At 46.6% G+C, this 15,839-nt stretch overlaps 1 protein-coding gene across 1 annotated transcript; it reads left to right on the forward strand.

Moving 5' to 3' along the window:
• Nucleotides 1-1,062: 1,062 nt before the first annotated feature.
• Nucleotides 1,063-12,171, forward strand: LOC113260003 (T-cell surface glycoprotein CD3 epsilon chain). The gene is made up of 9 exons (XM_026505654.3): nucleotides 1,063-1,133; nucleotides 1,251-1,362; nucleotides 3,280-3,300; nucleotides 4,717-4,734; nucleotides 8,226-8,255; nucleotides 8,668-8,883; nucleotides 9,864-10,031; nucleotides 10,577-10,623; nucleotides 11,507-12,171. The coding sequence occupies exons 2-9, from the start codon at nucleotides 1,314-1,316 to the stop codon at nucleotides 11,561-11,563; spliced, it is 606 nt and encodes a 201-aa protein (XP_026361439.2). The 5' UTR covers nucleotides 1,063-1,133; nucleotides 1,251-1,313; the 3' UTR covers nucleotides 11,564-12,171.
• Nucleotides 12,172-15,839: the final 3,668 nt, after the last annotated feature.

The raw sequence follows: 15,839 nt of genomic DNA on the forward strand, positions 1-15,839 counted from the left end.
CATATTTATTAAGTGAGTTTTGCCTAATGCTTTCTAGAGTCTCAGCCCTGTACCCAACAAGAAGTTAGGTAAGCGGTCTGAGCTGCAGTTTGCTCAAGAAGGAGATAAAAATAACACCTACCTTGGAAGGCTGTTTTGACGATTAAACGAGATGTGCTGGCAAAGCCCTGAGCGCAGTGCTTGGCGTATAGTAAGCATTTCATTAATGTAAGTTTAACAATGAAGAAAATGTATCCATATACACTCATATCAGCAGATTTTGAGACTGTCACCTTTTACCCTTTCCAACACTGAATGTTGTGTTTTAAAATATTTTTGTAAAAATATGTATATATTTTTTGTAAATATTATAGGCAAAAAAAAAAAGGGATCTCGTGGTTTTAAGCCAACGTGTATTTTCAAGTCAAGAGGCTTTGTTAATGAGATGTCTGCACCTTGCTATTCCATGACGGGCACACCATAAAGAAAGCAACGGGGCGCCCAGCTGGCTCAGTCCATGGAGCACGCAAATCTTGACATCGGGGTTGTATGTTCGAGCCCCACATTGGGTATAGAGATTACGTAAAAATTAGATCTTTAGGGGCACCTGGGTGGCTCAGTCAGTTAAGCGTCTGCCTTCAGCTCAGGTCATGATCTGGCATTCTGGTTTAGAGCCCAGAGGTGGGCTCCTTGCTCAGCGAGGAGTCTGCTTCTCCCTCTCCCTCTGCCCCTCTCCCCTGCTTATGCTTTTCCTCCCATGCTCTCTCACTCTCTCAAATAAAATCTTTAAAAATAAATTAATTAAATTAAATATTTAAAAAAATATTCAGTGCTCCCCTTCTTGTCACAGCTTATTTGGGGGGACAGGGTATTAGAGAAGGGAGTCCCAACATGGCATTGTTACCGTGCAAGACCCCGCTCAGTTAAATTGCAGGTATTTCTCATCTCCCCTTCGGGTTTTGCCACAGCCCCGTTGCTTGTGCTATGGGAAAATAGGGGCCCATCTCTCCCCAGCCAACCCAGGTGGCTGCCTCTGCCTCGAACGTTTCCAAGTGACGTAGAACCCTACAGGCCCAGAGGCCCCTCCACGCTTCCTGTGTGGGGTTCAGAATCTCGCCTCCCCTCCCAGCCTTAGGTGCCTGCTTCGGAAAATGGTGAGTCTCCCTCTAACGGGTCCCCTTTTTCATCTGGGCATTGGGAACAATGACCTCAGGGTCCTCACCTTCAGCAAGGGCAAGGGTTTTGAGAAAGTCCTCTGGTTTCTTTTTCAGAAGTAATAAGCCACCGGCCTCCGCCATCTTAGGTAGAGTAAGGGTCCATCCAGTGAGAGAAGGATGCAGTCCGGGAAACTCTGGAGAATTCTGGGACTCTGTCTCTTATCAGGTAAGTAGGATGAGATGAGAAAGGGTGGTATTTCTCCAGACTATGGGAAGGCTCCTAGCCTCCCTTGGTGCTGCCCCATGGTACCAAAGAGCCTCATTTACCCGAAGATGTGAGGAATGTTTTGTGCTACGTTAGGGCAGGAATCTAAGACTGCAGGCTAATGAGAAAGAATGCGCTCCAGATGCATGGGAGACCGTTCAGGGAACAGCCAAAGAAAAGTATTTGGGAGCATAGCTTTTGAAAGCAGAGAAGTCTCTCTGCCTCCAGGAACAAGCTCTTTCAGCAGTAAACTACCCGGCCTTTAAGAACTAACACAAAAGAGATTAGAAGAGCTAATCTCCACCCCTCATCTGAGGAGAGCAGATAGTTGAACCCAAACGGTGCAGGGAATCTCAAGGTTGATCTCTGAGACAATACACACCGTGTAACTTTCAGCCCCTTTCTGATGACCAAGAGCTTTCAATTAATTTAGTCCTTTTTGAAGCAAGGGAGGATATAAGTTGATAAATAACCAAAAGCAATTCCACATCCCATAGGAGATAAGATTTTTTAAAAAAGAAAAAGGTTGCCATTTATTGAGTGCCAGAGACTGTTTAAAGAAAAAATTCTTTACACGTGTCAACTCATTTAATTCTTACCTCCATCTTGGAAGGTAAACGCTATATCCCCTTTTTTACAGACAAAGAAACCGATACGCAAAGATATTATATAACTTCTTTAAAGCCACAGGGCTAGTAAGCGCTGAAGCGACCTGGGGAACAGGAGTCTGTCTACAAGGCCTGTACTTCAGGGCTCCATGGTGTAAAATGGCTCACGATGGTTTTATTTCAGCGGCCTAGAAAATGCTATCGTAGCTGGGGCTCCTCTCTCAGAGCCACAGCCATGATGTCTGCACTTCCTGCTTCGCTGTGAGTCTCTCAGGTTCAAATGCTCACAGAAATCACAGGGCATTCTGCAGTGGGACTGGAGTGGGGATTGCAATTCTGCCTTGCTAATCAGCTCTTGGGCTTGTAAGTCTGCGACTGGTCCAAGGAAAACATTTTGAGTGTCAAGGGGCAGAGTGTGACTTCTGCAAGGAGTGGTGAGGCATTTTCTTAGAGGCTTATAATATCAACTATGCTTTCCCAGGGCAGAGGGGTGGGGGAGATGGAGAGAGAGAGAAAGAGACTGGATATCAAAATCCCAAGCACCCCTCAAGATTTGGCATCATGAGACCATGCCCCGTCTGCTCTGGAAATGGATGGGCCCTGGGCGGGTGGAGGGGTCTCACTCCATGTAGAGGCTGTTGGTAAAAGAGAGGTCCAGGTATACGGAACACTTTCAGGCAACATCAGGGAAACTGGTCATCATCACAAATCCAAGTTACTGCTAAGTGAGGAGCCCCATGGAACTGTGACCAGGCTCTTCAACACACAGGCTCTACTTGAGGAGTAAGGGGAGTGTCAAATATGTCCATCTCTGTGTCAAGCAGAAAACAAATGGAAAAACTGAACAATCAGACAAGCCAGAGCCAGAGACAGAAGAAGAATCTCAGCATTTGTACCTAACAGAGTTTGTTTTTCTTCCAGTCTGATTTTCAACATGGAGGCTTGGCTGCAAAATTCTTTTGCTATTTCTCCAGTGGCCCAGAAAGTAGCCTCAACTTCTTCTAACTCCTGTTTGTCAAATATTGAGTGTTCATGTTTAATGCTAGATGTTTCTTTGCTTTGTTTCGTCCATATTGATCAGCAACCCCTGGTCCAGCAGGACATGTCACTTACCTGGAGTACAGGAATGAGTATGACCCGGGGGTGGTTGGGAAAGACTTTAGATATTTAGAAATGGTCAGAACAGACCTCATCACTTTCTCTGCTTGGAATTTCAGAGACCCACAACATTTACTAACTCTTTTTTTTTTTTTCCATATTTATTTTCTAGTTGGCGCTTGGGGGCAGGAAGGTAAGATATGCTTTCTTTCCTTGTTATGAAATCAACATGGCATTCTTTGTTTTTATGAATGGAGCTTTCTCTAGACCCCCCCCCCCACACACACACACAGAGCTTCCCCAGAGACCCGTAAAGGGGGTTTCTAGCACCTTCTCCTTTGCGTTTTCCTGGTCAGTCTAGAGATAGTCCAGCCCAGAAGAGGAAAGCAAAGGAGATCATAGGAAATATGAGTCTTAACCATTCAAAAGAAAAAAAAATCGAGACTGTTGAGTTGAATGTGCCAAAAGTTTTCATTTGTTCGCACTTCATATTTGCTGTGGGATTTTGTAGAAGGTATGAATGTATGCGCGGGGGTGTGGTGAATAAGCCTCTGGGGCATCATTTGGGTGCGCGTTTAGAGTCACATGTCCAAATATTCCGAATGTGTGTGCGTGTGCATTCACGTGTGCTCACGAACGTGAGTACGCCTGGCCTGGACTTACTTCCCAGTCACAGTGGTAGAGTCAGGAGTGTCCCAATACTGGAAGCCTTTCTATTCAATCAGCAACTCTGAGCTGAATGAACCAATTTTGTGTTTAAAGGCGGCCACAGGGCCCGTCTACGTTCTGTGACACTGCCCCATCTGTGATGTTTTTAGAATCCTTTCTTTTTTTCTTTTTCTTTTTTACCATGCCGCGTGCTTTAATGTTACCTTATTGACAGATGGAATATGTCAAAAGCACTGACATGCTTCAGGATAACGAGTCTCTTCTGCATGCTACTTCCTCATAGAGTTGATTTTTCTCCATCGTGGATTTATGTGCAGTACCTATCTTCTTTTTTCCCCAGCTTTATTGAGATATAATTGACGTGTAACACAATGTAAGTTTAAGGTGTATGATGTAGTGATTGATATTGCAAAATACTATTTAGAATCCATTTTTGTAAATTGCCATCAGTTGTTTAATGTAGGACGTAGGGCCCCAAACAGCTTTTCCTCTACAGTCATGAGGAATTTGAAGATCCATTGTTTTCTTCTTTTTTTTTTTAATTTAGAAAATTACATTTTATTTTTTTATTTTTTGAAGATTTTTTTTTAAAGAAATCTCTGCACCCAATGTGGGGCTCAAACTTACAACCCCAAGATCAAGAGTCCCACATTCTATCAACCGAGCCAGCCAGGCGCCCCAGGAAATCACATTTTAATACTGTTGAGAATTTGGAAGATAAATACAAACTTGTCCGTAATCATTTCACCAGTCATGAGCATTGCGGACAGGCTGGTGCCGTTCCATGATGCAGTCTTTCTTCTTTTCCTCTTTTCTTATTCGAATAGAGTTGACACCCAATGTTACATTAGTTTCAGAAGGTCCTAACCCAGGGGAGCAGGGTCTGTTCTTAGTAGCTGATACAAGTGTAGCTAATAGTTGCTTATCATTTCCTTTTCAGAGCCTGAGGAACCTCTGGGTAAGAGGATTTTCACTCTACACCACTTCTTTTCAAAATGTGGAACAAAATGGTATTGAGGACAATCACAGTAATGAACACTGAGAGCCAGAACTACCAGAGGACAAATACGATTGTCTATCGGTAGGATCTGTGTCAAACGGGCCGATGTCTGTTGCTGTCATGTATCCCTGAGCGTGCATTCGGGCAAGACTACACTTGTGGGGGTGGGTGGGAGCCTCCCCTGCATTTTTATGTAAACCATGAGTTCACTGAAGGCACAGATGGCGTCTCATGTACCCGGCCCAGTGCCCTGGCACATAGTAGGTGCCCAGCAAATATTTTTGAATGAGTAAATGATCACTGATTCCCTTTCTTCAAGAAGCTGATGGTCTTGTGTGAGAGACAAATAACTGATAATACAGTGTGTTGCGTGCTGTGATACGGGTAAGTACAGGCTAAAATAAACTATAAAAACAGTAGTGGCCAACTCCACAGAGGATAGTTGGGGAAGCTTCCCCAGAGGTGATTCTTAAGCTGAGTTTTAAAGGATGAGCTTTGGGACTGACTCTTGATTTTGGCTCAGGACATGATTTTGGGGCCATGAGAACGAGCCCCGTATCAGGGTCCGTGCCGAGCATGGAGCCTGCTCAAGATTCTCTCTCTCCTTTTCCCTCCTCCCATCCCTGCTTGCACACCCTCTCTTCCTCTAAAATAATAATAATAATAATAATAATATAATAAAGGATGAACTTGTATTTTAGGAAGAAAAATATTTTAGACTCTCTCTAAAAGAAAAATAATGATAGGGGCACCTGGGTGGCTCAGTCATTAAGAGACTGCCTTTGGCTCAGGGCGTGATCCTGGCGTTATGGGATCGAGCCCCACATCAGGCTCCTCTGCTGGAAGCCTGCTTCTTCCTCTCCCACTCCCCCTGCTTGTGCTCCCTCTCTCGCTGGCTGTCTCTCTGTCAAATAAATAAATAAAATCTTAAAAAAAAAAAAAAGAAAAATAATGATAAATAAATAAAGGATAAGCTTGTATTTTACAGAAGAATATTTTGGGCAGAGGAGCTAAGGCTGTGGAGCGTGAGGTTAAGAAGCTAGACTGCCCTATTTAAATCCTGGATCAACGTCTAATTTATTGAGTGCTTAACTAATTTACTGCACTCTCCTGTGCTATAGCAATGTCGTGTATAAAATGGAAGTAATAATACCTAGCTCGTACGGTTGTTTTAAGGGTGGAATAAGGGATTCACTTAGAACATTATCTGACGTATGGAAGCAATGGGTGAATTTTATGTTATTATTATATGGGAAGCAAGCAGACTAGATAATAATCGTCAAAGTTTATTGAGCATGTGTATTCTAGGTATTGCCTTAAATATTTTACCTGAATTTCTCCTTTAAATCTCCTAATGTCCCTATTCTACAGACAAGGAAAGCAAGGTTTAGAAAATAAATAGTCCAAACACTGAGATAAATATAAATGCAGATTTAGTTGATACTGACGCTCATTTTCTTTCTTTTTTTTTTTTTTTAAGATTTTATTTATTTATTTGACAGAGAGAGACAGCAAGGGAGAGAGGGAACACAAGCAGGGGGAGTGGGAGAGGAAGAAGCAGGCTCCTAGCGGAGGAGCCTGATGTGGGGCTCGATCCCAGAACGCCGGGATCACGCCCTGAGCCGAGGGCAGACGCTTAACGACTGAGCCACCCAGGCGCCCCTGATGCTCATTTTCTTAATCATCATGAAACGCTGTCTCTGGAGGGGCATCAAATCTTTGTGAGCATTCAAACTATACTAGGCACAGACACCCAGGCCACTGTACGAGCCTGTATGTCTCAGCTCTGCCACCAGATCTGTGCTGATAGAACTCCTGAGCAATTTTCTTTACATTCTTTACATTCCTCTTTCAAACAAATGCTCCAAGCAGAGTGAAATGTCTATTTACTTTTAAACGATTTTATTTAGGATTTCTAGCTTATTTGACATTGCTAAGAAATAGGATTGAAAAATTATTTCTAAGTCAAAATAACATCAACTATCTACGTCGTTACACTCAACCCCCAATTATTAGCAGATAGAGTAATCTGGAGAATGACTTGTTTACCATCCCGTACGATCTCAGCCAGAGAGGTGCCTGAGAAATTGGGTCAGAGCTCAGTTCTGTTCTCCATCGTAGTGGGACTCCAAGTAGGAAAGGAAGAAAGTAACTGACGTTTTTCTTTAAACATCTGCTATGTACCATTCATTTTTACCAACATAATGCATTTAATACTCCCAAATACCCTGTGAGGTGGGTATTTCATTTCCATTTCCCAGATGAATAAACTGAGGCTCAGAGAAACTCAACGAGTTGTCCTCAGACACACAGCCTAGGGCAGATCTGGGATTCAAACACAGGGCTTCGGGTTCGGTCAGAATGCTCTGTCCCCAACAGCATACCATAGCAAAAAGCCCCCAGCAGAGAGAGGGCTGTCTCTGAGCATCACCACCTCTCCCGTCGTCCAAACGCCCCATCCAGGCTTGAGCATAACCTAGTGCCACCCTGTGTCCCGGCCACAAGTCCTCCAGAATACAAGGACACACCCCAGCCGCACCTCCCAGGACAGCGTTGCCTGCTGTGGGGCACGTGCCTGGGCCCCTAAATTATCTTAGCGGATTTCAGTTGTCCACACCAATAGTGCCTCCCTCTAACAAAAATAACTGAGAGTTGATTATACTTAGGAGATGGTTCAGCATAAAGCCACTTTTTTAAAAAAGATTTTATTGATTTATTTGACAGAGAGAGAGACAGCCAGCGAGAGAGGGAACACAAGCAGGGGGAGTGGGAGAGGAAGAAGCAGGCTTCCCGCAGAGCAGGGAGCCCATGCAGGGCTCAATCCCAGGACTCTGGGATCACGTCCTGAGCCGAAGGCAGACACTTAACGACTGAGCCACCCAGGCGCCCCAACACAAAGCCACTTTTTATTGGAAGAACCATTCCCTTAAAATGAGTACAGTCCTTTACATAATTTAAGGGCAATAAAAGAAAAGTGGTATAAAATAAGGAGAAGGGTGTTTGATCTCCACTGTGAGGGATTCTGTTCACTGTAAGAGAATTTCTGAACGGTGAAAAATAGGTAAGGCCAAGAATCAGTGGCTCAAAGATCTTGGGAAGATGAGTGAAGGTCTTTATCTCCGAGAAGACCCTTTCATGGCTATCTAGAATACAGTCTTGCTAACGTAGGAGGTTGAGCTTGAAGACTTCTAGAATTCTTCAGCCTCAGGTTTTTAAGACTTTCTGAGCCTCGGTGGATCTGGACCTAGGGGCACAGGCTGGTGTAGGCTCAGGGTAGTGCTTCCGGACTGCATCAACGAGCATGCCTCAGCTTCGAGGCTTGGGACTCCCTAAAGGATGGGCCTTCTTTGGAGGTTCTTGGGGATAATGTCTAGTCCCACTTGAAAATTTTTATCTACAATTTAAACCAAGGTTATTTTCTTACAGTGCTTTCCTTTTCTCATGTTCAGGTGAATCGACAGCTCCCCCTCTGAGAGAAGGTAAGGTTCTCTGTCTTTCACGTACGCCCCGAGGGTGCAGGTGGGTGGAGAGAGGAGAAGGAATTGGTTGGGAGAGATAATCCCCAAGAACTGAGGTCCTTCCAACTCCTATTTTGGAAATATTCCCGAAGGGACTTTTCTAGGCTTTCCTTTACTTCCCTCCTCCCCTTCCCAAACCCCCATGTCCATGCCTAAACACTGAAGTCACCCTCAAAAGGTTCTTCAGTTCCCCTTCTCCTTCAAATCCCCTCTTTCATGCCCTCCAGCCAGTAGAGCTCCCCTTTGACGAGAAAATCCAAGAGCTGGATGACAGATGACCTTCTGCGTCTGGTTGGTTCTTCTGTTCCTAATTTGCCTTTGCCAAAATCTTACTGGTTTCTCCCTCCAATTTCTCTTCTCTCCCGTTTCCCAGGGTATAAAGTTTCCATCTCTGGAACCAGGGTACTGCTGACATGCCCTGAGGAAGCTGAAGATGAAAATCTAAAATGGGAAAAAGATAATGTTTTATCTGATGTTCATGGAAAACAGCTCTCTCTGGAGCCTTTTTCAGAAATGGAGGACAGTGGTTTTTATACCTGCTATGCAGACCAGTCAAAGGAGAAGAACTATCTCTACCTGAAAGCAAGAGGTAATGTAGGTGTCCAGAGCAAACACCACGGGATACTTTAGAAAGGGCCACTTCAAGAGGGCATTCTCAATCATTTCCCCTAATGCACCTCACAGTCCCCTAGCATTTTTGTGCTTCTCTTATACTCAATCCTGAGACTCTCGGGGGCCACACGGCATCAGTGTTTTCTGAAATATGGATTAAACACCAATGTGGGGTCATCTGGGAAAACTCAGTCAGCACTAGAGCTAAAATAACAACTTTCCCAGAGACAAGATGGCGTCATTTGCGTTCTATCAAATCCAGGATTGTGGCACATAGATACGGGTTTATCTGGTGCTTTAACCAGAGATCAATTCTTCAGAAGGATTTGCAAAGCTGCTTTAATGAAGTGTCATGAACTGAGGCATAATAATGATAGCTAACATTAGTTTCAAGCACTCTACCAAACACTTGCCAGGGACTTTTTTCATATAAACAACCATGAGTTAAGTACTATTTTATTCCCATTTTTTTAAAAGATTTTATTTATTTATTTATTTATTTATTTATTTATTTATTTATTTGAGAGAGAAAGATAGCAAGAGAGAGCACAAGCAGGGGGCAGGGAGACGGGGAAGCAGGCTCGATCCCAGGACCCCGGGATTATGACCTGAGCTAAAGGCAGATGCTTACCCACCCAGCTGCCCCTATTTTATTCCCATTTTATACAAGGGGAAACAGAGGCTTTGTGAGTTGAAAACACTTCTCACAATTCTCACAGCTAGTGAGTAAAGGAGCTGGGCCTTGAACCCAGGACTGTCTGACTCCAGAGCCTCTACCCATAACCTACACGCTTTGCTTGGTGTTACAAACATTGAAAAGTCTGGCTCTGGCCATGGCAAACACGTGAGTAGCAAAGGGAGACTCGCCTTTATTTGTTCCTTGCTGGTCTCTAGTGTCCTTGTGTCTTCTTCTCTCGGTAACTTCTCTTCCCCTGCCCATGTCTCTGTCCCCCACAGTGTGTACGAACTGCATGGAGGTGGATCTGATGGCAGTGGCTGCAATCATCACAGCGGACATCTGCGTCACCCTGGGCTTGCTGCTGCTGGTGTATTACTGGAGCAAGAACAGAAAGGCCAGTGCCAAGCCTGTGATGAGAGCAACGGGTGCTGGTGGCAGGACTAGAGGTAAGACCATTGAGTTAAGTTGGAAGAGAGTCCCACCAAGGGGGATGTCCAGGGCCAGGATGGGTGGTAAGTCCACAGCCAGCTCAAGGCAGCTTCCATAGAACGTTCACTGTGTGGCCAACATCCAGGCAGAGGGTATCACATCTTGGATTGCTTCTCTTTCCTGCCCTAGAAAAATACAAAAAGTCTATTAACAGGATGGCTGTGAGTGCTCTGGAGTAACCAGGTTCCACCCCTCCCCCTTCCAGTCTGTGGGGAGAGAGACTTTGGGATCTTAGTGGCTGCCTTTTCCCTGCCCTTACCCATAGAAAAGGAAACATGGAAAGCCTTTGAGCTGAGGAAAGTCATAAAATGTTAAGAAGAGTACGGGGAGGTCGTTAGAGAGGGGATTAAAGGAAAAAGGAGACAGAGTGGCCAAGATGGAAAAAGGGAGGCCTAGTGGAGGGAACGAAGGGGTCTGCCGTCCCTCCCAGGTTCTGGGTTTCATGGCCCCCAGATGGGTGTTCCCTTGTGGGAACGAATCCTTACCCCTCCCTCCTCTGCAGGACAAAACAAGGAGAAGCCACCACCTGTTCCCAATCCAGACTATGAGGTAACAAGGGATAGAGTGGGGGAGGGGATCTTTCTAGGGGAGAAGGGGACAGGTGGGACTGCCCATCCGGCCTGCCGGACACCTCGAAGCCCCTCACTCAGGGCTCCCGGACAACCCTCCTGTGCCCGCCTCTGCCTCCTTCCGAGCAGAACGGGGCGTTTCCAAGGCTGTGTGGCTTCTACCACCATGGCATGGGGGTGGGGTGGGGAGTGACAGTCCTCTTTCTGTGGCTTGTTCACTAGCTGGGAGACAGCATGGGGAATACCATATCCACACGCTCGAACGTGAAAAATTCAGGACTGGGGTTCCACCCTCCTGCACCGGTGCAGCCACACCGGTTGCTGAAATATTCAAGTACTTCATTGTTAGATAGCCCCCAGCGTCCTGTCCCCTCTCCCAGCACACACCCTGCCAGACATCACAGCCTCTCCCCCACCAGACCGCCTCTCGATTTGACAACTAAGGAGTTCATGCCTGGCCCAGCAGAGAACCCCCGGGGTTGTTTCGATTGGTTGGTGTGTGCGTCCTTCCAGTGGTTAAGTATCGGGAATATCACACCTGAACAAACTCCGCCAATATTTACTGAGCACGAGCCAAGCATGTGATAGTCACTTTCATGTAAGTGGCTTCATTTAATCCTGACAAATGCCCTGAGAGGTGGGTCTTTAGATTCCCATTTTTAAGATGGGGAGGCTGAGGCTCCCCGAAGGTGACAGGTTCAAATCTGGTACCAGTGGGTGCCAGGTTAGAATTCGAGCCTGCCTCCTGACTCCTAGTGCAAGGTTCTTTCCATGGTGCTAAAGCTAGGTCTTCAGGGGCTCTTCTTTCTCAGGAACTACTTGCCCCCATCCTGCTGACCACAACCTCTCTATTCCACCCCCAGCCCATCCGGAAAGGCCAGCAGGACCTGTATTCTGGTCTGAATCAGAGAGGCATCTGATGGCTGCTGAGGACACCGCCTCCTACAGGCCCAGGTCTGGCTTCTCTGGGGCCTGCTACTCCCTGTACCCTGGGTAAATCTTGGACTCCAGAAGAGAATTGTTCCTCTGCCTTCTGGAGAACTCGCACCCTGCAGCCTTGTCCACAGCTCCCTCCATCCTGCATTCTCTGCTGGCACCCAGTCCTAGACTATCAGTGCCTCATCATCCTTGTGAAACATCATGGCTCCTCATGCCCTCACACCCGGACTGCCCTCTTGTCAGGGTATTTATTTCTGTTTTTCACCCCCCACCATCACCAGTTCCTTCCCACCCTGCAGATGTCCCTGCTTCCTTTCCTTCCCCCTTTCCTGGGCAGAATTGCTCCCGGCCCTAACGATTCTGTCTACCTTTCCGTTTTTCCAGCTCTCTCTTTGCTGACCCTTTGTGGGGATGGACTGGGTAACTCTGGCGGGGGTCCTGCCCCATTCACAGACCCTGGCCCAGAGCCAGCCCATTGCTCCCTACCCCAGGTCTTCCCTGCACCCCTGGGTGATCATTTGCGTCTTCATGAATAGGCTAAGCTCCCTGTCAACTGAGAGAGAACAGAAATAAATGTATTTGGCTGAAAGAGTTGCTGTCCTTCTTTTCTGGGAGGCCCTCAGAGGCTGTCTTGTTTCCTCACGTCCTCCCTACCTTTGACTCAATTCCCCCACTAGGATCCCCAAAGTAAGTGCTACCTGTTTTCACAGCTGGTGGGGGCATTAGCTTCTGCTGTCTTTGGAGAGGGTGTCAGGAAATAAATTAAAAAGAGAGAGAAAGAAGAAAAAAAAAAGTCCTCCGACTCACTTCTCTTGGAGAAAAACACCCAGGATGGCAGAGAGTGACCGATGGGTCCCTGATGGAGTGGTCAGTTCAGAAAACAGAGGGACAGAAGCAGAAGCCATCAAAGGCAGGTGTAGGAGGCATATGGGGAGCTCGGAGGCTGCGGGGCGGGGCCCAGATTGCTGCAAGCTGCTGCGAGAGGAAGCCAGGCCTGAGCCCCAGGCCCAGGGGGTGGGGGGGGGATGCAGTGTGGGGAAGGAGGTGCTATGGAACAGCACCCCTCCTCCCCCCTGCGAGGTAGCAGCTTGCAGCCAGAAGCTGGCTGTGGTTTGGCAGGCCCGGATGTGGGCTGCGGGGGCCGGGCAGGAGGGCCTGGCCCTCACCCGGCACCCTGTGCTCCACCAGCACAGAGCAGAGGCCAGAGCTGTGAGAAGCCCCAGCGGGCCCCCTTCTCCCTGTCTGCACCCAGAAACCTCCCCGGCTGACCACAGGGCTATTTATGTGTGTGGCCACCACGAAAAGGCCATTCGTGGTTCACAGCCTGCCACGTGCCGTGCACACTCAGCCTCAGGCTTGTGGCTACAGGTTTGTTGGCCCCTGTTGAAGGGTGCTTGTTGCCCTCGGGCCCTCAACACCGTAGACTCCCAAGGAGACAGCGATGTTGACCATCACTAGCTGCTGACCAGCAGGCCGCCCCTCTTGTCCCAGGTGCACCTGACGATGTTCCAGGAAGGGGAGTACGGCTTGGGGTGAGAAGAACAGCTAATGTCTAGTGAGCACGGACTCGGCTGTAGAAATCACCCTCAGCACTTTCCATGCGTTATCTCATTTAATCCTTACGACAGCTCAACAAAGTAGACACGATAGATGCTGTTGTCCTCATTTTACACAGGAGGCTACGCAGACTCAGAGAGGTTATTTGCCCAGGTTGCACAGCTCGTGAGGGAGGGAGCAGGAATGAGCAGCCAGGACTGTCCAGCTCCAACCCTCTGAACAGCTACCCGGTGCCGACAGTGACCATAAGAATGCTGGGCATTTCCCTGGTTTATAACCTCATATCTCATCACTTACACACTCCTTCGGAGAGTGCTTTTCTTATCACTCACGTCGCAGACCAGCACGGTGCTAAGCACTAAGGGGAGACAAAAACAAAAAACAAAAAACGGTTTTTGCCTTTGAGACGCTTGCAGTTATAGCGGAGTGGTCAAGTGTGCAGAAGGTTGGACAACAACAGAAAAACAAATGTGATTAAGACCCCATGAGGGGCTGGGGTGCCTGGGTGGCACAGCGGTTAAGCGTCTGCCTTCGGCTCAGGGCGTGATCCTGGCATTATGGGATCGAGCCCCACATCAGGCTTCTCCGCTATGAGCCTGCTTCTTCCTCTCCCACTCCCCCTGCTTGTGCTCCCTCTCTCGCTGGCTGTCTCTATCTCTGTCGAATAAATAAATAAAATCTTTAAAAAAGAAAAAAAAAAAAAGACCCCATGAGGGGCACCTGGGTGGCTCAGTCGTTAAGCGTCTGCCTTCAGCTCAGGGCATTATCCCAGCGTTCTGGGATTGAGCCCCGCATCGGGCTCCCTGCTCCGCTGGGAGCCTGCTTCTTCCTCTCCCACTCCCCCTGCTTGTGTTCTGTCTCTTGCTGGCTGTCTCTCTCTCTGTGTCAAATAAATAAATAAAATCTTAAAAAAAAAAAAAAAAGCCCCCGTGAGTGCTGCAGACTGTGTCCCAAGGAAGAAATGAGAGAGCTGAGGGGGTGGGGAAAGCTCCACACAGCAGGGGTGACTTCACCTGGGCCTTGAAGGGAAGGATGGATAGAACTTGAAGACAGAGGAGAAAGCATTCCACTCACCAAAGACGAAACGGGTAACCTATCTAGGCTGCTAGCTATTAAATAAATAAGAATTTATAGTTTAAAACCTTTCCACAAAGAAAACTCCAGACCAAGAAGAGTTCATTAGTGAAATCTACTAAACATTTAAGGAAGAAATAATATCAATTCTATACAAACTCTTCCAGAAAATTGAAGAGAGAGTACTTCCAGCTCATTCTATGGAGGCCAAACTCATCCTGCATAACAGTTAATTATATTATGTGTCAACTTGGCTGAGGCACAGTGCCCAGATATTTGGCCAAACACATCTGATTGTTGTCGGGAACGTAATTTTTGTAGTTGAGATTAACGTTTAAATCCGCAGAATGTGAGTAAAGCAGGTTATCCTCCATTGTGTGGGTGGGTGAGCCTCACCCAATCGGTTGAAGGCCTTACAGAAAAAAAACAGTGTGAGGTCCTCTGAGGAGGAGGGGACTCTGTCTCTAGACTGCCTTTGGACTCAAGCTGTAACATCAACTCTGCTCTGGGTCTCCAACCGGCCAGTTCACCCCGCCAGTTTTGGACTTGCCAACGTTCACTATCACATGAGCAGTTCCTTAAAATAAATCTCTCTCTCTCACTCCTCTCTTCCCTCCCTTCCTTCTCTCTCTTCCGTTTCCTACATACACAACCCGTTGGTTCTGTTTCTCTGGAGAACCCTAATGACAAACCCTGGTATCAAAACCAGGCAAAAACATTACAAGGAAAAAAAAAACAACTACAGACCAATATCCCTTACGAATAGATGCAAAAATTCTTCACTAAATTTTAACAAATTTAATCTAATAATATACAAAAAATAAAAAAAAAAAAAGAATAGGGCCACCTGGCTGGCTCAGTCAGTGGAGTATGCAACTCCTGATCTTGGAGTCGTGAGTTTAAGCTCCACGTTGGGGGTAGAGTTTACTTAAAGAATATAGATAGATACATAGCTAGATAGAATAAAGAATAATACATGATGACCAAGTACGGTTTATTTCAGGAAAGCAGGATTGGAGCAACAGATCATGCCCCGAATATAATTTATCATATTAACAGACAGAAGAAGTAGAACCTTATAATCCTCTCAACAGATGCAGAAACACCATTTAACAATACTCGACAACTATTTTTACTAAAAATTCCCTGCAAACTAGAAAGAGAACGAAATATCCTCAATCTGTTAAAGAGCATCTAAGAAAAACCTCTGGCCATGGGGCGCCTGGGTGGCACAGCGGTTAAGCATCTGCCTTCGGCTCAGGGCGTGATCCCGGCGTTATGGGCTCGAGCCCCACATCAGGCTCCTCCGCTATGAGCCTGCTTCTTCCTCTCCCACTCCCCCTGCTTGTGTTCCCTCTCTCGCTGGCTGTCTCTATCTCTGTCAAATAAATAAATAAAATCTTTAAAAAAAAAAAAAAAGAAAAAGAAAAACCTCTGGCCATGTTTTCCCCTAAAATCACAAATAAGGCAAGAATATCCTCCCTTTCCTTCTATTCAGCATCGTACTGGAGGTTCTAGCCACCACGATAAGCTAGGGAACAGAAGTAAACTACATCCAGATTAGAAATAGAAAAGTTAAACTGGCTTTATTCACAAGCAACATGGTCACCTATGTAGAAATTCTGA

The sequence above is a fragment of the Ursus arctos genome, unplaced genomic scaffold (assembly GCF_023065955.2).
Source record: "Ursus arctos isolate Adak ecotype North America unplaced genomic scaffold, UrsArc2.0 scaffold_22, whole genome shotgun sequence".
NCBI lineage: Eukaryota > Metazoa > Chordata > Mammalia > Carnivora > Ursidae > Ursus > Ursus arctos.